The 21,698-nt window shown below is 42.4% G+C and overlaps 1 protein-coding gene across 3 annotated transcripts in view; it reads left to right on the forward strand.

Moving 5' to 3' along the window:
- Window positions 1-21,698, forward strand: part of tbc1d22a (TBC1 domain family, member 22a) — a 186,984-nt gene that overhangs the window by 113,357 nt on the left and 51,929 nt on the right. For 2 of the 3 annotated variants that reach the window (XM_074625654.1, XM_074625653.1), the window contains exons 11-12: window positions 5,738-5,813; window positions 19,568-19,695. In XM_074625654.1, coding sequence (XP_074481755.1) covers window positions 5,738-5,813; window positions 19,568-19,695 — 204 coding nt within the window. Of the gene's footprint in view, window positions 1-5,737; window positions 5,814-6,069; window positions 6,487-19,567; window positions 19,696-21,698 lie in introns of those variants that run through there. The other variant, XM_074625656.1, reaches the window with a different exon arrangement.

A 21,698-nucleotide genomic window follows, 5' to 3' on the forward strand; every position in this document is an offset into this window, starting at 1 on the left:
CACTTCACAAGACACGGAAAACCTCTGTTGGTCTGGAGGAGCTGCAGCATTTATTTCTGCACAAACGTCCCCTGTACATTCACTAGATATTCTCAGAGCTAAACTAACTCTTCTGCAGTGTGGAGTGAACGTGCGTTCACGTCTAGAGGTGGAGCGAGCTGAGCTGTCTGAGTGAAGGAGAGCAGGCAGAGGAGGAGGGTACAGCGGCTACACGCGAACGCACATAGGCGAGCGCGCATGTGTGACGACCCGCTACATTTATGCGCGTACAAAGTTACAAATAGTCCCTTTAACTATATATCAGCCGAAAAAACATAACAAAAAAACAACCTTGATTTAGATCCATTAGATTTTTTAAAGAGGACCTACTATGCTTTTGTGTTTTTCCCCTTTCCTTTAGTGTCTTACATAGGTTTTTGTGCATGTAAAAGGTCTGCAAAGTTACAAAGCCCACACCAAAGGGAGTTCCTCTCCCCCACAGAAACACTGCTCCTGAACTGCCTGAAACGCCTCGCTTGAAGTCCCGCCTTTTCTTCTGTAACGTGGTGATGTCACCGAGTAACATATTTGCATAATACCTGCTAGGGATGCTCATTTTGAAAAAAATTCTTAACCGATAACCGACCCTTGTTAACCGATTATTAACCGTTAACCAACAAGATTTGTGCCTCTCATGCAGCGGTGTACCAGCTACAGGAGCACAACAGATATTAATTGACGGGAGTCCCCAGTCCACCGTCCGGGAACTCCAGCTCCGTTTCTTAAGGTGGGCTGTTAAGGTGGACCATCTTTTCTCCTTAAAGAGACGAAGCCGCTCCTCTGAGCCGCTCAGCTTTTGAGTTAATTATTAACATTTCTTTTAACCGTTTTAACCGATAGCGTTAATCGGTTAAAATGCTTAATGTCGGTTAACGGTTAAACGGTTAATTATTGACAGCCCTAATACCTGCCTAGCGGCTAATTTAGTACGCCCTCAAACAAAGCTAGTTAGAGCGGAGCGGAGCTGGAGCAGAGTCCGAAAAGTTTGGTTCAGTTGACCAATCACAACAGAGTGGGCCAGCTGGACCAATCAGAGCAGACTGGGCTTTCCAGACAGAGGGTGAACAGAGGTGCTGCAGCACAGCCGATATGAGAAAAATAAAGCATTTTTTGAACATTAAAACAAGTAAACTTGCTCTAGTGAAAACCCAAAATACAAGTATGCACCTGAAAATTTGCATAATGGGCCCTCTTTAATTTTATTTTATGGTGACCACTGAGCGGGACATTTTAGAGCTGAAAATTCAACTCGTCAGTGCCATCTGGTTGGCAAACACTGTTTCTAAATCACCTCAAACCAAAATGCTATTAATTATCGGCCGACATGTACACAGATAGCAATATATCTGCAATAAGCTGATCAGCCTATGTATGCTGAGTTATCCATCTTGTTGGTGTACTTGTTAGTGATATACTTCTAAGAGCATGAAAAAGTTTTGTCAGTTCTCTTAGAATATTACAAATATGGTTGAAACATGAACTAATTAATTGTGAGATAAAAGTGAAAAATGGCAAGATAGAGGTAATGTCACATATAGAGGTTAGTAAGGGGTGGAAGAAGTATGAGCTGCTGTAGATGGAGGAATGAGTAAAAAAAGCAGGAGAGAATGCGGTTTGTAGCCTGCCAGCCACTGATGGACTCAGGAGGACACACACGCCTTGGTTCTGCTGAGCCTGAAGGACAACTGGAGCTGTTTATTGCTAAATGACTTCTCCCCCCCCCCTCTCTTTCTTTCTCTCTCCCCTCTTTCTCCTTCTCATTTTCTCTCTCCATCTCTCTCCATCTGTTGGATAGTTTGCCACATCAGCTGTTCTCCAGCCACACTGAAATGACCCCTCAAGGAAACCTAATCCTCGTTGTGTGTGTGTGTGTGTGTGTGTGTGTGTGTGTGTACACACACGCACTCAAACACACGCACACAAAATGCTTATGTGCTGTGTTCACATGTATTGTATTCTGCAAGTTCGACTGACCGACACTGCCCACTCTTGCGATCATATTCAGGTTCAGTAATTGTCTCTATATCCCCAAATAGTCCTAAAATATATATATTTTGAAGTTATGTTATATACTAAAATGTGAAGTGTATGATCTCCACAGCGCCATCATCATTCAATCGCCTCTTCTTGCGAGTGTTTTTTTCTCGCACTTCTCTGTACTGCGCCTTGTCTACTGGCTAGCATACGTTGGTCGAGCTAACGGCCCCGAGAGCCTACAGCCGCCTTAAGTCTGAAACACACAGGGAACCTCAGGAGCGCTTGGCGACCACCTGGAGTGGTGGCTGCGTGATTCACGCGTCAGGTGTTCACACCAGCTGCATTTCAGCTGCTTTCTGCTGCGTTTCTGTATATTTATTTGAGACAGAGAAAGATTAAGAAACGTGTGGTAATTTTTAAATTAAAACTCCGTACTATATTCATTCATGGAGCTCTCCAAGTCACTGCATGTTCTACAACACTGTCTGGCACATATTTCAGAATAAAAGCCTTGTGTTAAAAAACTAAGGAATTCTGTCCACAGAAAAAACGCTTGAGGGCTTTTATTTCTAAATGAAAGCAGGAAGTGTTGATTTAAACCCCATACTTTATCAATTCATGGAGCTCTCTAAGTCACTGCATGTTCCACAGCACTGTCTGCTCATATTTCAGAATAAAAGCATCGTGTTTCCAACTGAAGGAATTCTGTCCACAGAAAAAAACGCTTGAGGGCTTTTATTTTGAAATGAAAGCAGGAAGTGTTGATTTAAAAATAAGTCTTTATTTTTTTTTCATCTCCGCAACATATTCTACAGATAGACATCGAAACTGTAGCAATGTAGCTGATATGATGTCAATATACAGTCAATAGATCACCTTCAGTGTCTGTTGCTGCTGTGAGACTCGCGGCATGCGTCAAAAATATGCGAGACCTCTATTCTCTAGAAGAGACGCAGCTGAGACTCAGCGGGCAGTGTGGCTGCTCTAACCTGTTATCATGGATGCCGAAATAAAAAACAACAGGTAACGCAGCCGCCACGCGCTGCTGACGTTCCAGGTGTGTTCCGGTCTTTACTGCCTACGCTCCGTCAGAGCTGGTTGACCGAAAGGGAACAAAAAGAGGAAAATTCTCATAAACTACCTTTCTGTGTGTCATTACACAGTAATTGCATAAAAAAAAACCATATAAAAACCCATAAAAAAGCAACATAGCAACTGAGCCCAACCCATTAGCTGCCAGGAATTCATTCAAATCAAAAGAGTCACAATGTTACTAAAAACCAGTAACATAATATCTTTGAAATTGCACTCTAAATATCTGTTTGAATGGTGCTGACCAATTAAAAAAATCCTGCTAAAAGTTATTTAACATTTGTGTGCGGAAAAGTTTAATTAAAAAGACAGCAAAGTGCCTCCGTACAAATGTATTTTTAACAGCTTTGTCATTTAAAGGAACAGTGTGTAACATTTTGGGGGATCTATTAGCATAAATGGAATACATTATTCATAACTACATGTATGTTTTCATTAGAGCTTAATCACCTGAAACTAAGAATCGTTGTTTTCTTTAGCTTAAAATGAGCCCCTCATGTCTTCATAGTGAACGGGTCCTCTTCACGGAGTCCTCCATGTTGCTCCTCCATGTTTCTACAGTAGCCCAGAACGGACAAACCAAACTCTGGCTCTAGAGAGAGCCTTTTTGAATTTTTACATTACCTGAAGGCCACCGTAGTTTTCCGACATGCTGAGGTGAGCCGCGGAGTGCAAAACCATGGTACCGCCAGCCTCCGTTTGACCTCCGTTTCTCCTAAAGTAGTGTTATTATGTCAAGGATGACCTCTGAGCGAGGCGTGTTACCATGGTTTTACACTCGGCGGCTCACATAACCGCAGTCTTAGAAAGGGAGGAGTGAGCGGAGGGTTACTCAGTTGGTTGCAATCTGCAACCACACCACTAGATGCCTCCTAATCCTACACACTGTACCTTTAATACCCAGTTCAGACTACACGATATCAGCCTGATTCTAGCCCGACACGGCCGTCGTAGGGGATTGGGAACGATAAATGAGTGTCGTGTGCAAAAATCGATCCTCTTATCTCGTGTAGCGTGTCATAGTACACGACAACCGACGCCACGTCTGGGACGCCCCACCACACCCCGAGGAAAAGTCTAGCCTGTCAGAATTTTTCGTCTCGACACGCCTAGTGTGACATCTCCAACGACGTGTTCCTTTGCGTTGACCAATCAGGTGCTCTCTCCAGCGCGCAGTCGCAGTCAGGTCACTTGGTAATAAACAAACAAGGAGAAAAAGAGGAGGGATGGTGAGCTGCTGTCAGGTGGGACAACGGAACTGACTGAAGTATGGACAGCCCGTACCGTCCTCACTTTGCCACCCAGGAGAACATCCACAACCCTTTTTTCTGTCTTTTCTTTTTCTTTTCGCAACACCAGACCGCCAGCATCACACACAACGCTTCTGTCGCCATGATTGACAGTTGCTTCAACCGCCTCCCCGATGACGTCTGAACTCGCGCGTGATCGTGGAATACGACGTGCTGTGATTGGTCGTGGTCATACGTGTAGTCTTGCCAGTCACCCGACCAAGACACCGCAAGAGTTTATGGCGCTGTGATCGTTAGATCTGACATGGTGACCATCGTCAAAGACAAAAATATCGTGTAGTCTGATCCCGGCATTAAAGAAGAAAAAAGATTGGATTGGTAGCAGATACTCAAGGTTGCAGTATCAGTATCGGTATTGAACATGGAAAAGTGGTATTGAGCCATCCCATATACTTAAATGACCGTTTAGGACATCACAGGCCTGGTGTCCATCTCCCTATATGTGGCCTTCCATGTGGCTTCATAAACATCACTCCCACCATCTCATTTTAACAAGCCTTGTTAACCAGCTGGTATTATGCAGTCCAGATGAGGCACAGTAACTACTTGAAGGGGACAATAGTGAGATGAAGGCCTTCAGCTCATTGGACTATTTTATAGTTCCACCACTTCACGCCACAATCTGAGGCCGGGACCTATTCACGGCTCACCTGTTCTGTTCTTCCAGCCACATTCACAGTCAGCCATCTGCTTTGTCTTCGAGGCCACAGCAGCACTTGTTTCATCATGCCAGTGTTCGTTAGGCGGCCTATTTTCTCTATCTGCTGTTTAAAGATGCCTCAGGCTTTGTGTGAGGTGTGAAATGAGCCCTGGCAAACACTTCACATCTTTAATGGCTAACTGCACTTCTCTGAAAACGAATCCTCAAAAGTGAAAATGTGAGATTTCTAACCCGTTTGCTCGTGTGCTGTGATACGCCGACTCTCGGGCCAAATGGCTGCAAAACGTCAATGTGAAACTAATCATGTTAGTTTTCTCAACAAGGGATCAATTTCACAGCTTGTCTGAGAAATTACAGAAAAAATGTGACAAATATTCCTGTAACAAAAAAGATCTCCTTAGCTCCTGTTTTTATTGCTTTTCCTTGAAGTTTTTGTTCTGTGGTCATAAACACATCCACTTACTAGTTTGACCTTTGTATTCCTAGCTGTTGCTTGTGTGTTTTAAACACAGCGTTTGAAGCCTATTTCATTCTTTGAATCGGCTAAATGCTTGAAGTATAAAAATAACATGTTACAGTCGGGCTGTTTTAGGCTTTTCCACCGTTGGAAATGGAGCAATGGTCCATATTGACTCTGTCTGATTTTGCTTCTCCTCAGGACAACTATACATTTGCCCAGCCAGGCATCCAGAGGAAAGTCAAGGCCCTGGAGGAGCTGGTCAGCAGGATTGATGGTGAGTCATCTGTCTTCCATCCATCCATCCATCCATCCATCCATCCATCCATCCATCCATCCATCCATCCATCCATCCATCCATCCATCCATCCATCCATCCATCCATCCATCCATCCATCCATCCATCCATCCATCCATCCATCCATCCATCCATTCTTCCATTCTTCCATTCTTCCACCCATCCAGAAAGTACTTTCTGCTCACAGCTCTGCCATTTTGACTTGATTTCCATTTACCTCTTCTTGTCTTCCCAGTTGATTCTTTTCTCTTTTCTATCAGCCATTTCTCCTCCCTCACACACCAACCATTCATGAGAACAAAAATACACTCAAAATCCCGATCCTCTGTCGGGTTGTCTGCTCTACAGTGGACATGCAAGGCAATGGGCTTCATTCACAAATGGGTTGTTATTTTTATGCCAGTGAAAATGACCTTTTTGACCGTATATTGACATCATACCAGCAACATTACTATAGTTTCAATGTCTACATCTGTAGAATGTCACAGACATGAAAAAGCTGAAAAAAATTTTTTTCACTCAACACTTCCTGTTTCTGTTTCAAACTAAAAGCATTCTAGTGCTTTTTGCTGTGGACAGAATTCCTTCATTTGCTAAAACAAGGCTTTTATTCTGAAATATTTGCAGGACAGTGTGGTGGAAAAGGCAGTAACTCGCATGGCTCCATCAATTAAAAGAGTACCAGCTTTTAGTTGTGGATTATTACTATTTTTTGCAACTTGACTGGTTGGCGGAGGCATACAACCACAAAGTGGTAATCTAGTTTCTCTTAAATTCTTTTGTGAAAACTGATACAAAAATCTTCATTTATCTGGTACTTTCCCTTCAGTTTGTCGGTTGTAGTTTCTTTCCTTTTCATTGCCTGAACTCATCACAAACTACATACGGACTTTGCGTGCATCACTTTAAATTTGTTCTTGCCTGTAAATTAGGGCTGCTAGATTATGGCAAAAATCCTAATCATTATTATTTTGGTCAATATTGAGATCACAATAATTCAACACATTTAATACTCATGACTTTGGAAACATCACGCATTTAGAAAGACACTTTTGTAGCCTACATTTTAAAGGTAAATGCATCAATCTGGTGCACATTGAGAGCAGAATGAAGAGGCTAGATCTCTGAAGAACTTTGTGCTCTAGTAAACAGTTTAATCATAAACACATATAGATATGAATGGTGATGACACGGCAAAAAAAGTCACATCCACAAAGCGTGGTAAACGAGATGGGTCCGTGTTTCAAGACGGGTCGGGTGGGTCGCCAACATGTTGTATTCTACATGTTGCACCAGGAGCAGGGGGAGACGGCACAGCAAGCACTAAGCGGCGAGGTCTTGGCGAGGGGTACTGTAAAGCGCCACTTTCGTCCCGGCCCTTTCCAGGCCGACCTAGCGCGGTCACGGCGCACCTCCACGGAGGATATACGGGTGGAAGAAGCACACAGCTGTAAAGGAAAGGGGTGCGCTGGATTTATAACACAAGACAAAACAACAGCGTCATTGCGGAATGCAGCAAAATAAAAGTTTTTTTGTGGATAATCTTGTTTTCATAATCGTTGGATATAAGAATGTTGATTAGTCGGACAAAAGGGGGTGTTAACTTATGCATTTGCACACATGCAGAGAGGAGGAATGGGGGCAGTTATTGGGCAACACTTGTCCCACATGTGTGTTTTAAAGTTCTTAGTGATGTTCGCAGTGTGGGCACGTGAACGGTATTTGTCTGCCAGCAAATAAGCCGGGGCGCTTGAGGCCAGGCAAATCAGCTAAGTTTCCCTTTAATGAGGATTCTTTTTCCCCCTTTTTCTTAACACTTAAACTTTCTTTGATAGTTTGAATCCAAGTGTTAGAACTGGATACACACCAGGAAGTAACATTTGTTTTCACGCCTCGATTCCTCCGCAATTTGTCATTACATGACACCGCGATTGCTGATCGTCATTCCACTCTGCTGTCGGGGGAAATGTAAACGTGTTGGTGATTATTAGCACAAAATATTGGCCTGCTGAGGGCTGGATGTTAATGTATGCACACAGAGTGTACTCATAGTGTTAATTAGCAGGGCTGCTATTTTCCCCTGTTTCCTCCTTCTCCTTTTCACATTGTCAAAACAATATCCAAACTTAACTTGTGTCACCGGTGTGGCGTTCGTAGCGGTGCCCACAATGCAGTGTGCAAAACAAGGTCTTATCAAAGCAAGCCTTTTGTACAATGGTCATGTTCTTGGCTAACCTTGGTGCTGTCCGACCATCCTGTCACCCGCTCCGTCAGCCAGAGGGAGGGGAGGACTCGCCCGCTGCATCCAAATGGATGGAGAGAGAGAGCGCATACGTGTGTGTGCGTGTGTGTGTGTGCGGGGGTGTGAATGTCAGAGAAAGTTAGTGTGCAGGCCTGTCTGTTTACATGTGTGATCGTGACAGCGTAAACTTGCCGATAGAGAGGGCGGAGGATGTGCGAGAGTATGAAAAAATCCACTCACATACTGTAAGTGTGTGTCTTTTCTATGTTTACAAAAACATAAATTGACAAAATGAAGAAGCAAAGTCCTCCCGAGCTCCTCCACCCCCCCCCCCCCCCCCCACACACATAAAAAATGACTTGACATTTTTACTGTATCTTATTCCATAAGTGCTCCGTCATCACAGTTGGGGCAGAGCCATTTTATACCTCGCTAGCTTGACATTACCACCTCTAATGAGATCACAGATAGCTTTTATCTCGTGTTACAGGATTGTTTTTCGCCCCGCTGTCGACATAGCATCTGTTTTGGGAACAATGGCCTCTCATCTCTTCCAAAATTACCTATCAGCGCTTATCTGATGCAGGGTTATCCAGAGTGTTTGTGCTTGTTGGATAAAGGTTGGGGTTCTTTTCACAGATGTTTTAGCGACTGACTGGTACAAGATTTCACTCCTGATAGAAATCCTGTGTCCCGGAGAATCCGATTTGATGATAATGTTTATTGTTTCTTTATTGTTTTTCTCTCTGCGTTTAATCTTGTTTTGTATGTTTCTGTTGAGATTACATTACAAGCACTAATGGTACTTAATCTTACAGCTCATTAATTTTATATTTGTTGGACAAAATTTAGTACAGAATGGAAGAAATCTATTATTCTCCATTAGAGCGAGCTAGTAACCTTCCCCAAAATGCTTCAGCTGTTGCTGTGGGTGTTCTGTTTCAGCCTCTGCTATCAGATACAGGGACATTAGTAGTTGATGGGGTATTTGTTAAGCCAATGGGAGGAGAGGCGAGGATGGCGGGAAGGTTTTTTTCTTACCTCTATAATTGCATTATTGTTTGCAGTACGGGGTCAGTAAGGAGAGGACATTGCTGATCTGTCTGTCTCGCACCACTTTCTCTGTCACCTTCTCTCTTCTTCTTTAAAATGACTGCACCCAGCTCCTCCTATATCTGTCAGATAGAGGGGAAACACACATATACTGTACGTTCACAGAGAGGGTTAGAGAGATAATGTACAGGTTTTATGACCATATCCCCACCATCCATTACCTGCTATATCTTTTTGCACAGTAGGGGAGGGGAAAAAGAGTCTGGATTTGTGCCACGAGGTCACAGCCATTTTTTTCCACAATGTTCTTCTCCTACTCCTCCCCATTTTCCCTCAACTGTAACTTTTGAATAGAATGACTGGCTGTGTGAAAGGCAGCAGATATGTCTGACTGAATCAGAACTGCATGATTTAGAGAATCTAAAGACTCGGGATGTCCTGATACCAATACCAGGGAAATTCCACCATACTCCATACCAATTCCATACCACGGTAAAAAGCAAAAATAAAACAATGAATCCTATGAACATCCACTCCTTTATTACCGTTTGCATACTGGTTTCTGTTAGGAAGTTAAACAGGTCATAATTTCCTCTATATTATCTATTTGTTATTGCTGTGAAAACATCTCCTTCAAACATCTGGATTAATTCAAGTTTCTGCCAAAAAACTACATTTTACAAGATTACATTTGAACACATCATGGTAACGTTAGAATATACCCTCGCCCTATAGTCATTTTTACTGAACACCTGAACGTATGATAAATCAGTGGCACCTGTCCTGTTGAAACCGGCAGGATGAGAGCTAGTTAGCGTTAGCTGTTAGCAGCCGGTAAGCAGCACAGTCCTGCAAGGAGCTAACAGCTAACGCTAACTAGCTCTCGTCCTGCCGATGTAAACACAGATTTGTTGTTTGCAATGTGAAATTATCAGGGAAAAAATTTGGTGCATCCCTTGATGGCGTCGATAGTGAGTTTACTGTGTCCCAGACACATTTTCTATACATTTTCTAACTTTTTTTCAGACCGAGTACAAGTACTTACATTTGGGTACCGATACCGAGTACCGATAGGAGTACTTCTCTGTGCGAAAAGACTCTCGTTAACAGCCAGCTGGAGGGTGTGAGCGACACACGGCAGGCTGGGGAGTCCCGCATACGAGGCGGTGCGCCGCGACCGGCTCTAGGTCGGCTTGGAAAGGCTCGGGGCGAGGGTGGTTTGCGGCCGCAGCTTTAAAGCGCTCCCCGCCCGGACCTCGCCGCACCATGGACAAAAGGCTCGCTGCGCCCTCTCTCCCCGCCAGGGGAGGGACGGGGCCCCCTGCTCCCGGTGGTGACTGTTGACCGGGGCGGACTGTCCTCAGTGCGCCCCAACCCCGTCGTGCCGCCGGGGCGGGGCTCGGCCCACGTAAAAGGTGCCAGGGGTACTGGCATCGGTATCGGTGCATCCCTATACCTTAGTATTGGTTCTCGTGACATCCCTACTAAAGACATATGTCATCTTATGACTGAGGTGACAAAGGTGCCTCATCCTCAGCTCGGTCATCTTTCCCAGTATAACGAAGCTAAAAGATACTTTTATGATCAAACATTTTCTGCAGGTGTTCTCTGGATATTCCAGTTGTATTTGTTTTCTGTGAATTCAGTCCTATAGTGTAAGCTCTAATTGAACTTGAAGTAAGGAGGCTGGAGGATTTGTTAAAAATTCTAAAAAATCAAAGCTGTTATTTTCTTTACTTTGATTCTTTTAGTTGGGTGACATTGTTAGAAGGCTTTTACTTTGAAAAGTCTTTGTTTCCCTCCCTGCCTGCCCCTCCCTCAGACTCCCCCTCTCTGTGTAATTATGCTACTTGTAATAAGTGACGCTAACTGCTTGACGCTAGCACGTGTACCTCCTCAAAAGACAAGCCACTTTGTCGGCACGCCTGTAATGTTTCTCTGATCTCTTTATCTCCCCCCATCTCTTTCTGTGAATTTGTTGCATGCAAGTGCATTAGCACGAGTTCATCAACATGCAAATTGCCCAAAGGTGAATGTATTTATGCAAATGAGAGGACGCACTGGCAGCGGCACGCTCTCAGCCTGAATTGTGTAAAAAGGCTGGTAGCTGGGTTGTGAGACTGGATTGCATAATGAAAGAGGCTGTTTTTATGGGTTTGGAAAAAAAGCTTAGATAATTTGCCTTTCTGTAGCAGCTTCTTTTAGAAGTGACTATGCATTCTGTGTGCGTGACAGTCTGTCTATAAATGGTAAATGGTAAATGGTAAATGGACTTGGACTTATATAGCGCTTTTCTAGTCTTCCGACCACTCAAAGCGCTTTACACTACATGTCAGTATTCACCCATTCACACACACATTCATACACTGATGGCAGAGGCTACTAAGGTGCCAACTTTGCCCATCAGGATTTAATCTAAATACTCATTCACACACCGATGGCTATGCCTCCGGGAGCAATTTGGGGTTAAGTATCTTGCTCAAGGACACATCGACATGTGACCCGGAGCAGCCGGGGATCGAACCACCGACCTTCCGATTGGTGGACAACCTGCTCTACCCTCTGAGCCACAGCCACCCGTATATTAACCATTCTATTTGTTTAATGTGTATTTTTGGGGGGCCAGATTTGTATATAAATTCACACTGGTGTCCAGAGAATGTGTTTTGCTTCTCTGAAGTTTTGGGAATTTTTAAGTCGTGCCATTTTTTTTCTTTTTCAGAGCAGTATTGAGTTTTCGGTTCAGGCAGCTCTGGTGTCTTTTTTAACGGGGGCCCCGAGGTCAATCACACCATCTTTTCCTGTCTTCCCACACAGTCCTCCACAACCTCCAGACATCACCCCTACAATGTTCATGCACTCTGCTCTCTCCGCCTTACAGCAATTTTACATTTCACATACTTAACATAACGCATGTTGCGGCTTTTTCAAGCATTTATTTAAAGAAATTCACAGATTTCTAACAGTATTTCTTTCAAATATTCTATACCAAACTTGTGTGAAAGTTACTGCAGTGCCTGTCTTTTAGCTGCTATCCCTTTGGGTGTTGGTTGTTTTTGCTCTCGGCTGCTGCACATCTTGTAAAATAGGATGGCATTTCTAACGTTACATGACATTCCTTGTGTGCTAATTAAGCGTTCTTATGAACACACGTTCATTTACAAAACATTTATTATGTTTATGCATATCATTTACAGCTTTCTGTACCTGAAGGCATCATCTGAGACACTCAGTTACTAGATATAAATACGTAATGTACTTGCATGAGGTCTGCCTTTCCACCTGTTTTCATGCACCAGGTTCCACGAGAACATTGTCGTTACGCTGCATGTCGACAGAGAGAAGCGTGGTTGATGTTTGACCTTGCACACGCATACTGTATATGTACAGTGACACCATAAAGACAGATCTGATCCCACAATTGCTGCAGTCTCCCTCGGGCAATCGGTGACAAACGTGTGACCTTGTGGTTGGTTATTGTGTGAGAGGAATAAGTAAGCATGCATCACTCAGTGGACTCTTATCTTTGCAGGGTTTCCACCAGCGTATTGCAAGCCTGCCGGGCCTAAGTTGACTTGCTGCCGCGGCCTAAGCATCAGGGGAATTCTGTATTCGAAGATGCTTTTTAAACTGAAACGTGTTATACAATTAGCAAACTCCTTTAACCTTTTAAACCCTAGCCCTATCGCTCAGAAAAAAATGGCTAAAAGAACTACCCTAAATGAATCAGGAATAGCTCCTGAACCATGAGGCTTATATGCATATATCTGGTCTCCTTTGAAAGGTAAGAAGCTAAGGAATATGAATAAATTGTAAGTAAACTAATACCATGGAGATTACAATGGAGATGCAATAAAGGAAAAAATAAGATTAGATCTCATAGGCAATGATGCAACTGAATGTCGTCTCCTGCACTTTAACTTTAACTACAACTATAACTATACATTTGATGAAAATACACTAAAATACAACATTAAGCTACAATTTACAAAGATACACTCAGGCTCTCTCTGTTTACACATTGAATGTTTAGTTTTACTTTAAAAAAAACTATTTATTAGCATATAACCATGTTACAAATAACATGAATATCCCCGAAACATTGAAATAGTAATAAATGAATACTGATCAATATTCATATATGACCAAAGAGAATCATGTTATACAGCAGAAAAATGTAGAATGCAAAGGCCCGGTATCATTAGATTGGTCTGAACCAGGGGAATAGAGTGATATATGGCGTGCTGGTGTCCGGCTGAAATAGTTTTGCCAAGAACATAGATTTATGTCTGTGTGACTGTGTGACTGTTTCCTCCTGAGTGAGTTGAGTCAAGATGTGTTAGAAAGGTGGGACTTTCTAGTTTCCAACGACACCAAGTACGGATGCACCGCCGATACTGACTTAAATAGCTGCATCGGATATCGGTGACAATGAAGCCGATCTATTCAATTCAATTCTATGTTTATGGACTACATACATTATATACTAGAATTTTGGCAGTGGAGCATTGACTCCTACGGTCTCCCCTGTGTCTTCTGGCCGCGGTCGGGGGGGCTGGAGCAGGAAGAGTTGACACTGTTTAACAGACGGGCTTCACTAGATGGAACTGTGTTGTTTTGGTGCTTCCGTGTAGTTTGTGTTGGAGTCTGAGTCTGAGTCTGAACAGCGTAGCCACACACGAGCGTGCATGGGACACCAACCTAATTTGTACGTGTAAGAAGTCACAAACAGCCCCTTTAACAGTCTGACATTGTTCCTTATAATGCTAGGACAAATTAGCTTTAGCTAGCATGGAGCCGATCCCAGCTGACATTGGGCGAAGGCGGGGTTTACCCTGGTATATATTATTGGTATAATGTTTTATTGTTCAACACAGGACATTTTGGTAGAATATGTCAATAGAGAGGAAATATATATTTTTTTACTGTTGTACATAATTTTTTAGACGGATGTTTTACTGGTGTCCGGTAGTCACATTCAGTCCAAAATGGCGGAGGCGCAGCTTTGCTGCTGGGCGCTGATGTTGCAATGGAACGAAAAATTGACTTTCAACATACGTCCTTTGTTAACGTCACCTTAATGAGCTAGCTGGCTACAACTGATCAAATCTGTTAGCAGTGGTTATTATTTCAGCTGGCATAATGAGAAGCCGGCTTTCATCTACTTCTGTCTGACATCAAGGACCCATTATTTTAAACATTACTGGAGTGGTTAATCTGCCACTGGTATCATTGAACTGCACATGTGCTGCTTACTGAGAATGGAAAGCTTGACACGCATAGCAAGGTTTTATCAAACGGCCAATTATAACCAAAGAAAAAAGACCAGAGACCACGAAATATTGCATGTACACAGTAGAGACTGACTTAGTGTTACAGAAAAGCAAGCACTGGTGAACAAACAGAACTCCGTCGCCTGGTTTCTATCTACAGTAGGATTTGTTTAAATCTGTGCTAAAGCTGGCAAGAGTAAAATAAAAGAGAAATGGATAAAGGTTACAGTCAGATGACTACATTCTCTTTTTATATATACAGTATATTTACAGAGACAGGGAGTTCACAGTGAAAGAATAGATTAGAAATAAAGCAGCTCTGTTAGAACAGACTGAGTGAAAGTGAAATGGTCAACAGCCAGTGGAGGAGTGTAACTGTAATTACGTTTTGTACCAAGGAGAGCATGAAGTCAGGCAGAATTGGCGTTGTCAGCAGAATCCTGAGAGCCGCTCACTAGTCACTGTACGACCTCTGACCTCCCGCTGTCCACCCGCACTCCACCAGCCATGAAGCTACACTCCACTGTGGAGAGCGCGGACTAGCTGGCATCCTGGCCTCCGTCCTAAACTTTAACCGGCAGTGGGAGGGAAGACAAGACTCATCAGTCAATCATTGTCTATGAGATATGTCATCCTCAACCTCCCTCAGCCCCCATACCTACGCTACCCAGCATGCCGAGCACGGTGCCAACTGGACGCCAGCCAACGGTTTAAAAAGTCACAAGTTTTAGCGCCGTAGTTCATTTCATGGTTTCATCACTCAGGCTTTTTTTTTCTTGCTGTTCTTTTTTTGTTTTATGATTTTTAATTTCTCTCCTCTCCTCCTGCGATAACTCCTCATGACAAACGACTCACCCCTCCGCCACTCCCCCTCTTCCTCCCTGTGTTTGGTGAAGGCGCTAATATTAGGCAAGAGCAAGTTCATTAGTGTAATTTAACATTGTCTAAAGTTGTTCCACTCTCTCCCTCTCTGTTTGGCAGCCGGCTAGGATCTGTCACCGTGATGCATTCGCTGTTAATGAGCTCGCCTTGTTTATGCTTTTACAGCAGCATGTGATAATTAAACTGCAGAGACGAGTGTGAAATATTCGCTTTGTGTTTACTTCGCGCCGCCGCTCGCGCGCTGGAGTGTGTGCTATAATTGTCAAACCTGCATGTGTGAGCGATGGAAGGCAGGTGCCATTCATGTGATCTCTGTGTGTTTGAGGGCATTAATGTATGTGTCCTGGGTTAGAAATATCTTACATAACGTTTCACCAATTAAAGCTTTAATAAGGCTGTGTGTGTGTGTGTGTGTGTGTGTGTGTGTGTGTGTGTGTGTGTGTGTGTGTGTGTGTGTGTGTGTGTGTGTGTGTGTGTGTGTGTGTGTGTGTGTGTGTGTGTGTGTGTGTGTGTGTGTGTGTGTGTGTGCTTGTCAGTCAGCCCTGATTAAGAGCACAGAGTGTGAGAGAAGAGGATGCGCTATAGTTCCTCCCTAACTGGCTTTTCTCATAGATTCTCTGACAGCTCTGTAATTACAGCTCTATTGTGAAGTGTGTGTGTGTGTGAGACAGAGCGAGTGTCATTGGTTTGATGACTATGAAATAGGGAGTCGCTGAATACTGAGTGGTATTTTTAATCTTTTGTTATGTAAAGAAGCATAAAACAAACATTTATCAAGAACAGAAAGGAACAAAGGCAGCCGTCCTCGGTGTCACAGCCTCATATGCAGCAAATCTTCGGCTGACATTTTTCTGCTTCTCATCCATTCTCGTCGGCAAGCGTTCCTGCCAGCCCGCCACGCCACGACACTGGCATCGCCACTGAACTCCACATTGAGTGCATATTGAGATCACCAGATGCAACGTATGGTTCTCTCTCTGTGTGGTTTGTTGGTAGTGAGAACATAATCTGAACCAATTATAGGAGGAGGATAGAAAACATCAGACATCAGATGTGGACATCTAATAGCCAGCTGAGGTTTATGTTTGGAAAGTGGAGCCTAACGAAACAAACTGAGTGGAAACTACAGCCTTGACAGATGATTATATCTCAGCTGTTATTGGTACCAGTTTAAGTTTTAACTTAAGATTGTATTTTTAAGTACTGGAGAAGTTTAATAACAGTAATGTGCACAGCAAAAATCCATCCATACCTACCTTAAAGGTCCCATATTGTAGAAAGTGAGATTTTCACATCTTTTATATCATAAAGCAGGTTTAAGTGCTATATAAATACTGTTAAACTATCAAAACGCTCAATATACGGAGAAACACACACAGCCCGTATTCAGAAATTGTGTGTTTGAAACAAGCCGTTAGGATTTCTGTCCATTTGTGATGTCACAAATAAAAAATATTAAATTATTTCACCTTTTATTTAATGAACGTTTTTAAAGATTTAAATCTATCTTATATATCATATTGCATTGAGAGATGGACACATTGTTGGTTCTGGTCTTTTCATTGGATTTCTTGAAAATAACAAAAAAATATACAATATACAAAATGTTATATATATATAACATTTTTCTTTTATTAAACTGTTGTTTTTGTCATGAGTACTTTCACACACAACGCAAATATTACGCCGTGAAAGAGCACCGTCATTTTTTTTCCAGAACAGGGTCAATCTTTCTGAGCTTTCGCACCGCAAATAAAGACATCAACCAATCCCGTTGTGCCCAACGGACATATTCAACATGTACACTATAGTGGACAACAACACGGAGGCTCTGTAGTCCAAACTGAATCCGAACCAAGACGGCAAACTTTATCGCCCCTTTCAACCTTGACAAAGGCAGCGCAGGACAGATCGACACCTTTCATTCGTACCTTTCACAATAAAAGCCCCTAGACATATACACTACGTAACTGTTTACCAGATGCATATTCACTGAAAGCATTAAAATAGCTTACTGTAATTTAGGCTATAGAACCATTTGTCTTACAGACTACCAGACGCTGCTCTGGGTCAGTAGGATCCCGGTAGTTGGTCCTCTGCATGCGCAAATCTATTCAAACCTTTTATTGAAAAAGTGTTGCAACTGTTGCAAATTTGCATCGCTGCTGGTATGAATAGTTTTGAAGCGAAATACTCGCCCGCGTTGTGTAAAAGCCTTTACCCTTTAAGTTTGTAGGACAGGAACTGGATTCGTTTTGCCAAATTCTCTAATGTCACGGTGATGACTGGTTACTAATTCTCTGTCCAATGAACCAGCAATTGTTGATTTGATGCGACTTGTTTATAAGCCCGACTTCGCCTAAAATGTGTTAGTGGCAGCCTAAATAAAACTGTTACGTTTTGTACCAAGGAGAGCATGAAGTCAGGCGGAATTGGCGTTGTCAGCAGAATCCTGGGAGCCGCTCACTAGTCACTGTACGACCTCTGACCTCCCGCTGTCCACCCGCACTCCACCAGCACACAACACAAAATTTCAGGCACATTGACACATGATTGATATTCCAGATGGTAATGAAATATTTACCATTCTCCTTAGTAACTACATGCATTTTAGCCATTGTCAAATTATATATTTTATAAATATTATAATTAATATTTTTTTCCCCCCCACAGGAAAATCATGCAACCATTGTTAAACAGAGCGAATGAGGCTTAACAGGAAATGCAGCCTGCGTCATAGAGAACTGAAGTGCTACATTCTAAAATACAAAGTGTCTGTTATGACAGGGTTTGAATTATGCGAGGGCCAATGTGTGTGCCTGGTAATAGTAGGTATTTATGACTCAGGGAGAGAAAAGTCACACACGTATATGCTTTGTATAGGATTAAAATCTGTGTTGAGCTTGCGCGATATTAAAATCACCCTGCTTCCCCTTGTCAGAAACAAGATAAATAGTCACAATTTTATTAAAACCCCACGGGTTGGAGCAGGTTTTGCACACATTGACCTTGTGTGACAGAGATAAACAAAAATACAGTTTTAATCAGCTCCTAGTAGAAGTAATAATGTCAAAGAAATAATAAACACACGCTCTATTCCTTACATAAACATGCTGGATGGGTCATACAGTATATATATACATATATATATGTATATATATGTATATATATATATATATATGCACTCCGTTCCTCACTGGACTGACATGCTTTGGAGTTTTATTTAATAACGAATACACTTTCTCATCTCAGTTTGGTGTGTAGCTCTGCTCTGACAATTCTGATAGCTCCGTAATTACATCTCTATTATGAGGAAGAGGCTGTGTGCGTGCGTGTGACACTGACTGCAGTAGTTATTAACAGAGAGGAGAGCTATGAAGGAATCTGTCTATCTACACACTTGTCACTGTCACCATTACTGTCGCCAGATCCTAAAGGAATTGCTCGCCTCTCTCTCTGCTTTTTTTCTTTTGCTGGTCTTTATACAAAGCAGTGGAACCTTAAAGGGATAGTTTGGGTGTTTTGAAGCGGGGGTTGTATGAGGTACTTATCCATAGTCAATGTATTACCTACAGTAGATGGCGGTCGGCACGCACCTAGTTTTGAGAAACAGACCGTTGTTACCGCAAGAAAGCAAAGCTGCTGGGGACGGGGCCGGCAGCAAAACGTATTTTAGCCACTGAAAAGAAAGGCCCACCTAAAAAAATCAGTTTAAGTGTACACTATAGGTGTACAAAATATTTTATGTTTTCACTACTTTCGGCCGCTCACTGCCGTCAGACAGCCCTTTACCACGGGGAACTGAATTTGTTGTATATCTATGCTCTCGCCAAAGCCACTATTGCAAAGAATTCAAGAAAGAAAAAAGGTGAACATAGCGGTTGTGGCGGTTGCTTACCATCCCCTGCGGTTGGCTTGTCAATATTGCAGTTATTGTGACAGACTTAACTGTAGAGCTGTCCGACGGCAAGGTAAACCGGCAAATTATAGTTTAAATATAGTGTGTATATATAAATTTTTTAGGTCGGTCTTTCTTTTAGGTGGCTAAAATCCGCTTTGCTGTCGGCCCCGTCCACAGCAGTACATTGCTTTGCTTCCGTGTGGTAACTCCTGTCTGCTTCTCCAAACTGGGGGCGTGTTGACCGTCATCTACTGTAGGTAATACACGGATTATGGAGAAGTACCCCATACATCCCCACTTCAAAACACCAAAACTATTGCTTTAATCTATGTGTGATGTTGTGTCTTCTTTAAAAAAGAAATTTTGATTATTATTTTGACAGATTCTGTGCACCGCCACATGCAGCAGTACGAGGTGGAGTACCTGCAGTTTGCCTTCCGCTGGATGAACAACCTCCTCATGAGGGAGCTGCCACTACGCTGCACGATCAGGCTGTGGGACACCTACCAGGTAAAAAAACAACGCGCGCACACACACACACACACACACACACACACACACACACACACACACACATACACACATACACACATACACAGCAAAAGCTTTCTCTGACATCTATGATTGCCTCAGAGGTGGTGCTTTTGTAATTTCTACCATTATATCCCAGCCAACCCAGGCAACATAATAACAGATATTTCTTTTTTAATATGAAGGTATTCAATCATGACAGCTTTTATCTGCGATAGTCTTAATTATACAGAGCTTATAATATAGCCTAACTACGCCGCACAGCCCCATCACACAGCCGTGCTACTGACAATTTTACACTTTACTTGTTAGTTTAACAGGATGAGTTGATTTGTTCAGAAAAAGAAAGGTTTATAAAAATATGCGAAAAAGACTTGAGGGATTGTAACGGATTAGTTAATTCAGGAATGAAACAAAGATGTCTGTAGCCACTTTCATGCATGAAACAAAAGTTTTTTGGTTTAATTTTATGGCTGCTCCGTTCTTTTGTGTGATTGTCAAAGTAAAGCCGTATTACCGTGTTGACCTCGGTATGTAAATGTGAGCATCTTAATCTCATTCAAACACATCTGGACCTGCTCATTCCGCCGCCATTTCACATTTACACACAGCTTAAATAGGCGGATCCTACAGTTACACCAGATTGTTAACCTCAGTTGGCGTTGTCAATAACACCTAATGTCTGCTATTGATTCAGCGGGGTGTGTTTGTGTGTGTGTAAAGGCTGGAACGTGTGTGTGTGTGTGTGTGTGTGTGTGTGTGTGTGTGTGTGTGTGTGTGTGTGTGTGTGTGTGTGTGTGTGTGTGTGTGTGTGTGTATAGTCGTATAGTCCAAGGCTTGAGCTGAGTACATATAATGGATTTTCCAGCTGATGCAGAGGTTTGAGTGTGCGATCGGGGTGTTTGATCAGATGAGGAAAGTGGAAGAGAAGGAGCAGGAAGATGAATGAAGAGTCGAAGGTTTAAAATGAACTTCTCCACTGGTGGCACTTCCAACTGCGGTGGGCTGTTTGCACAAACATGTATGTATCTTTTTCTGCTGTCATATTGGCGACAGTGTGTGTGCAGCTGTCTGCCCCCGTTGTTCTCTCTGCTGCCTGTTCTCAGCAGCTTCAGCATCAATCAGAGGTTCATTTTTTTCTCTGCATATTATCGTTAAAAAGGGATCGTATAAAATGTCATATTTAACTGTTTGTCTTTGCTTAGCTCAAAAGTCTGACATTTGCAACTGTAACTCTCAAGTCTGACATTCCCACGGCTCTGAAGTCACTGTGTGAAAGTGTAATGCAGCACAGTGTCTTCCCATCAACACACGTAAATTCTGGACTTTTGTCAAATAACCGTACCTTACTGTATACTGTATGTGACTTCTTTTCTTTTTTTTTAAACAATGTCTTTATTGTTTTTTTGTTATACAAACATCAGCATTATTATGCAATATATTCAATTCAGGATTTACTTTAACATACATAATATCCCCCACACACCCATCCGTTCTCTCTCAACTTTTCCCTTTCTCACAGGGCCAAAATCAATACACAGCTTCATAGTATCAATCATACAATTAAACTGTTAAATGGCACCTCTAACAAAATGAAGATACACATAGACAGAAAATAAATATATAGAAAATAAATAATAAATAAAATAAAAAGATTTTCAAAAACAAGAATCCATTCCTTTCTGAGGGTCTACCACTATTGTGATTTTTTACATATCCTATCTTAATTATTCCTCCTGTAGAAGCTCTCCAATATCACTATTTTTCCTCATAAACATCCAGTTTGTTTTTCAAGGTATATGTTATTCTCTCCATTGACATACATTGTGCCATATTTTTAATCCAAGCACACATTGTAGGTGCATCGGATTTCTTCCAGTTAAGAGCAATCATTCATTTTGCCTGCAATATAGCAAAACCAATACATTAATATTCTTTGGTTCTCAGATTGAGATCTGGTGGGTACAAATGTAGCTTTATCA

Source organism: Sebastes fasciatus, chromosome 23 (genome assembly GCF_043250625.1).
Source record: "Sebastes fasciatus isolate fSebFas1 chromosome 23, fSebFas1.pri, whole genome shotgun sequence".
In the NCBI taxonomy this organism is placed as follows: Eukaryota; Metazoa; Chordata; class Actinopteri; order Perciformes; family Sebastidae; genus Sebastes; species Sebastes fasciatus.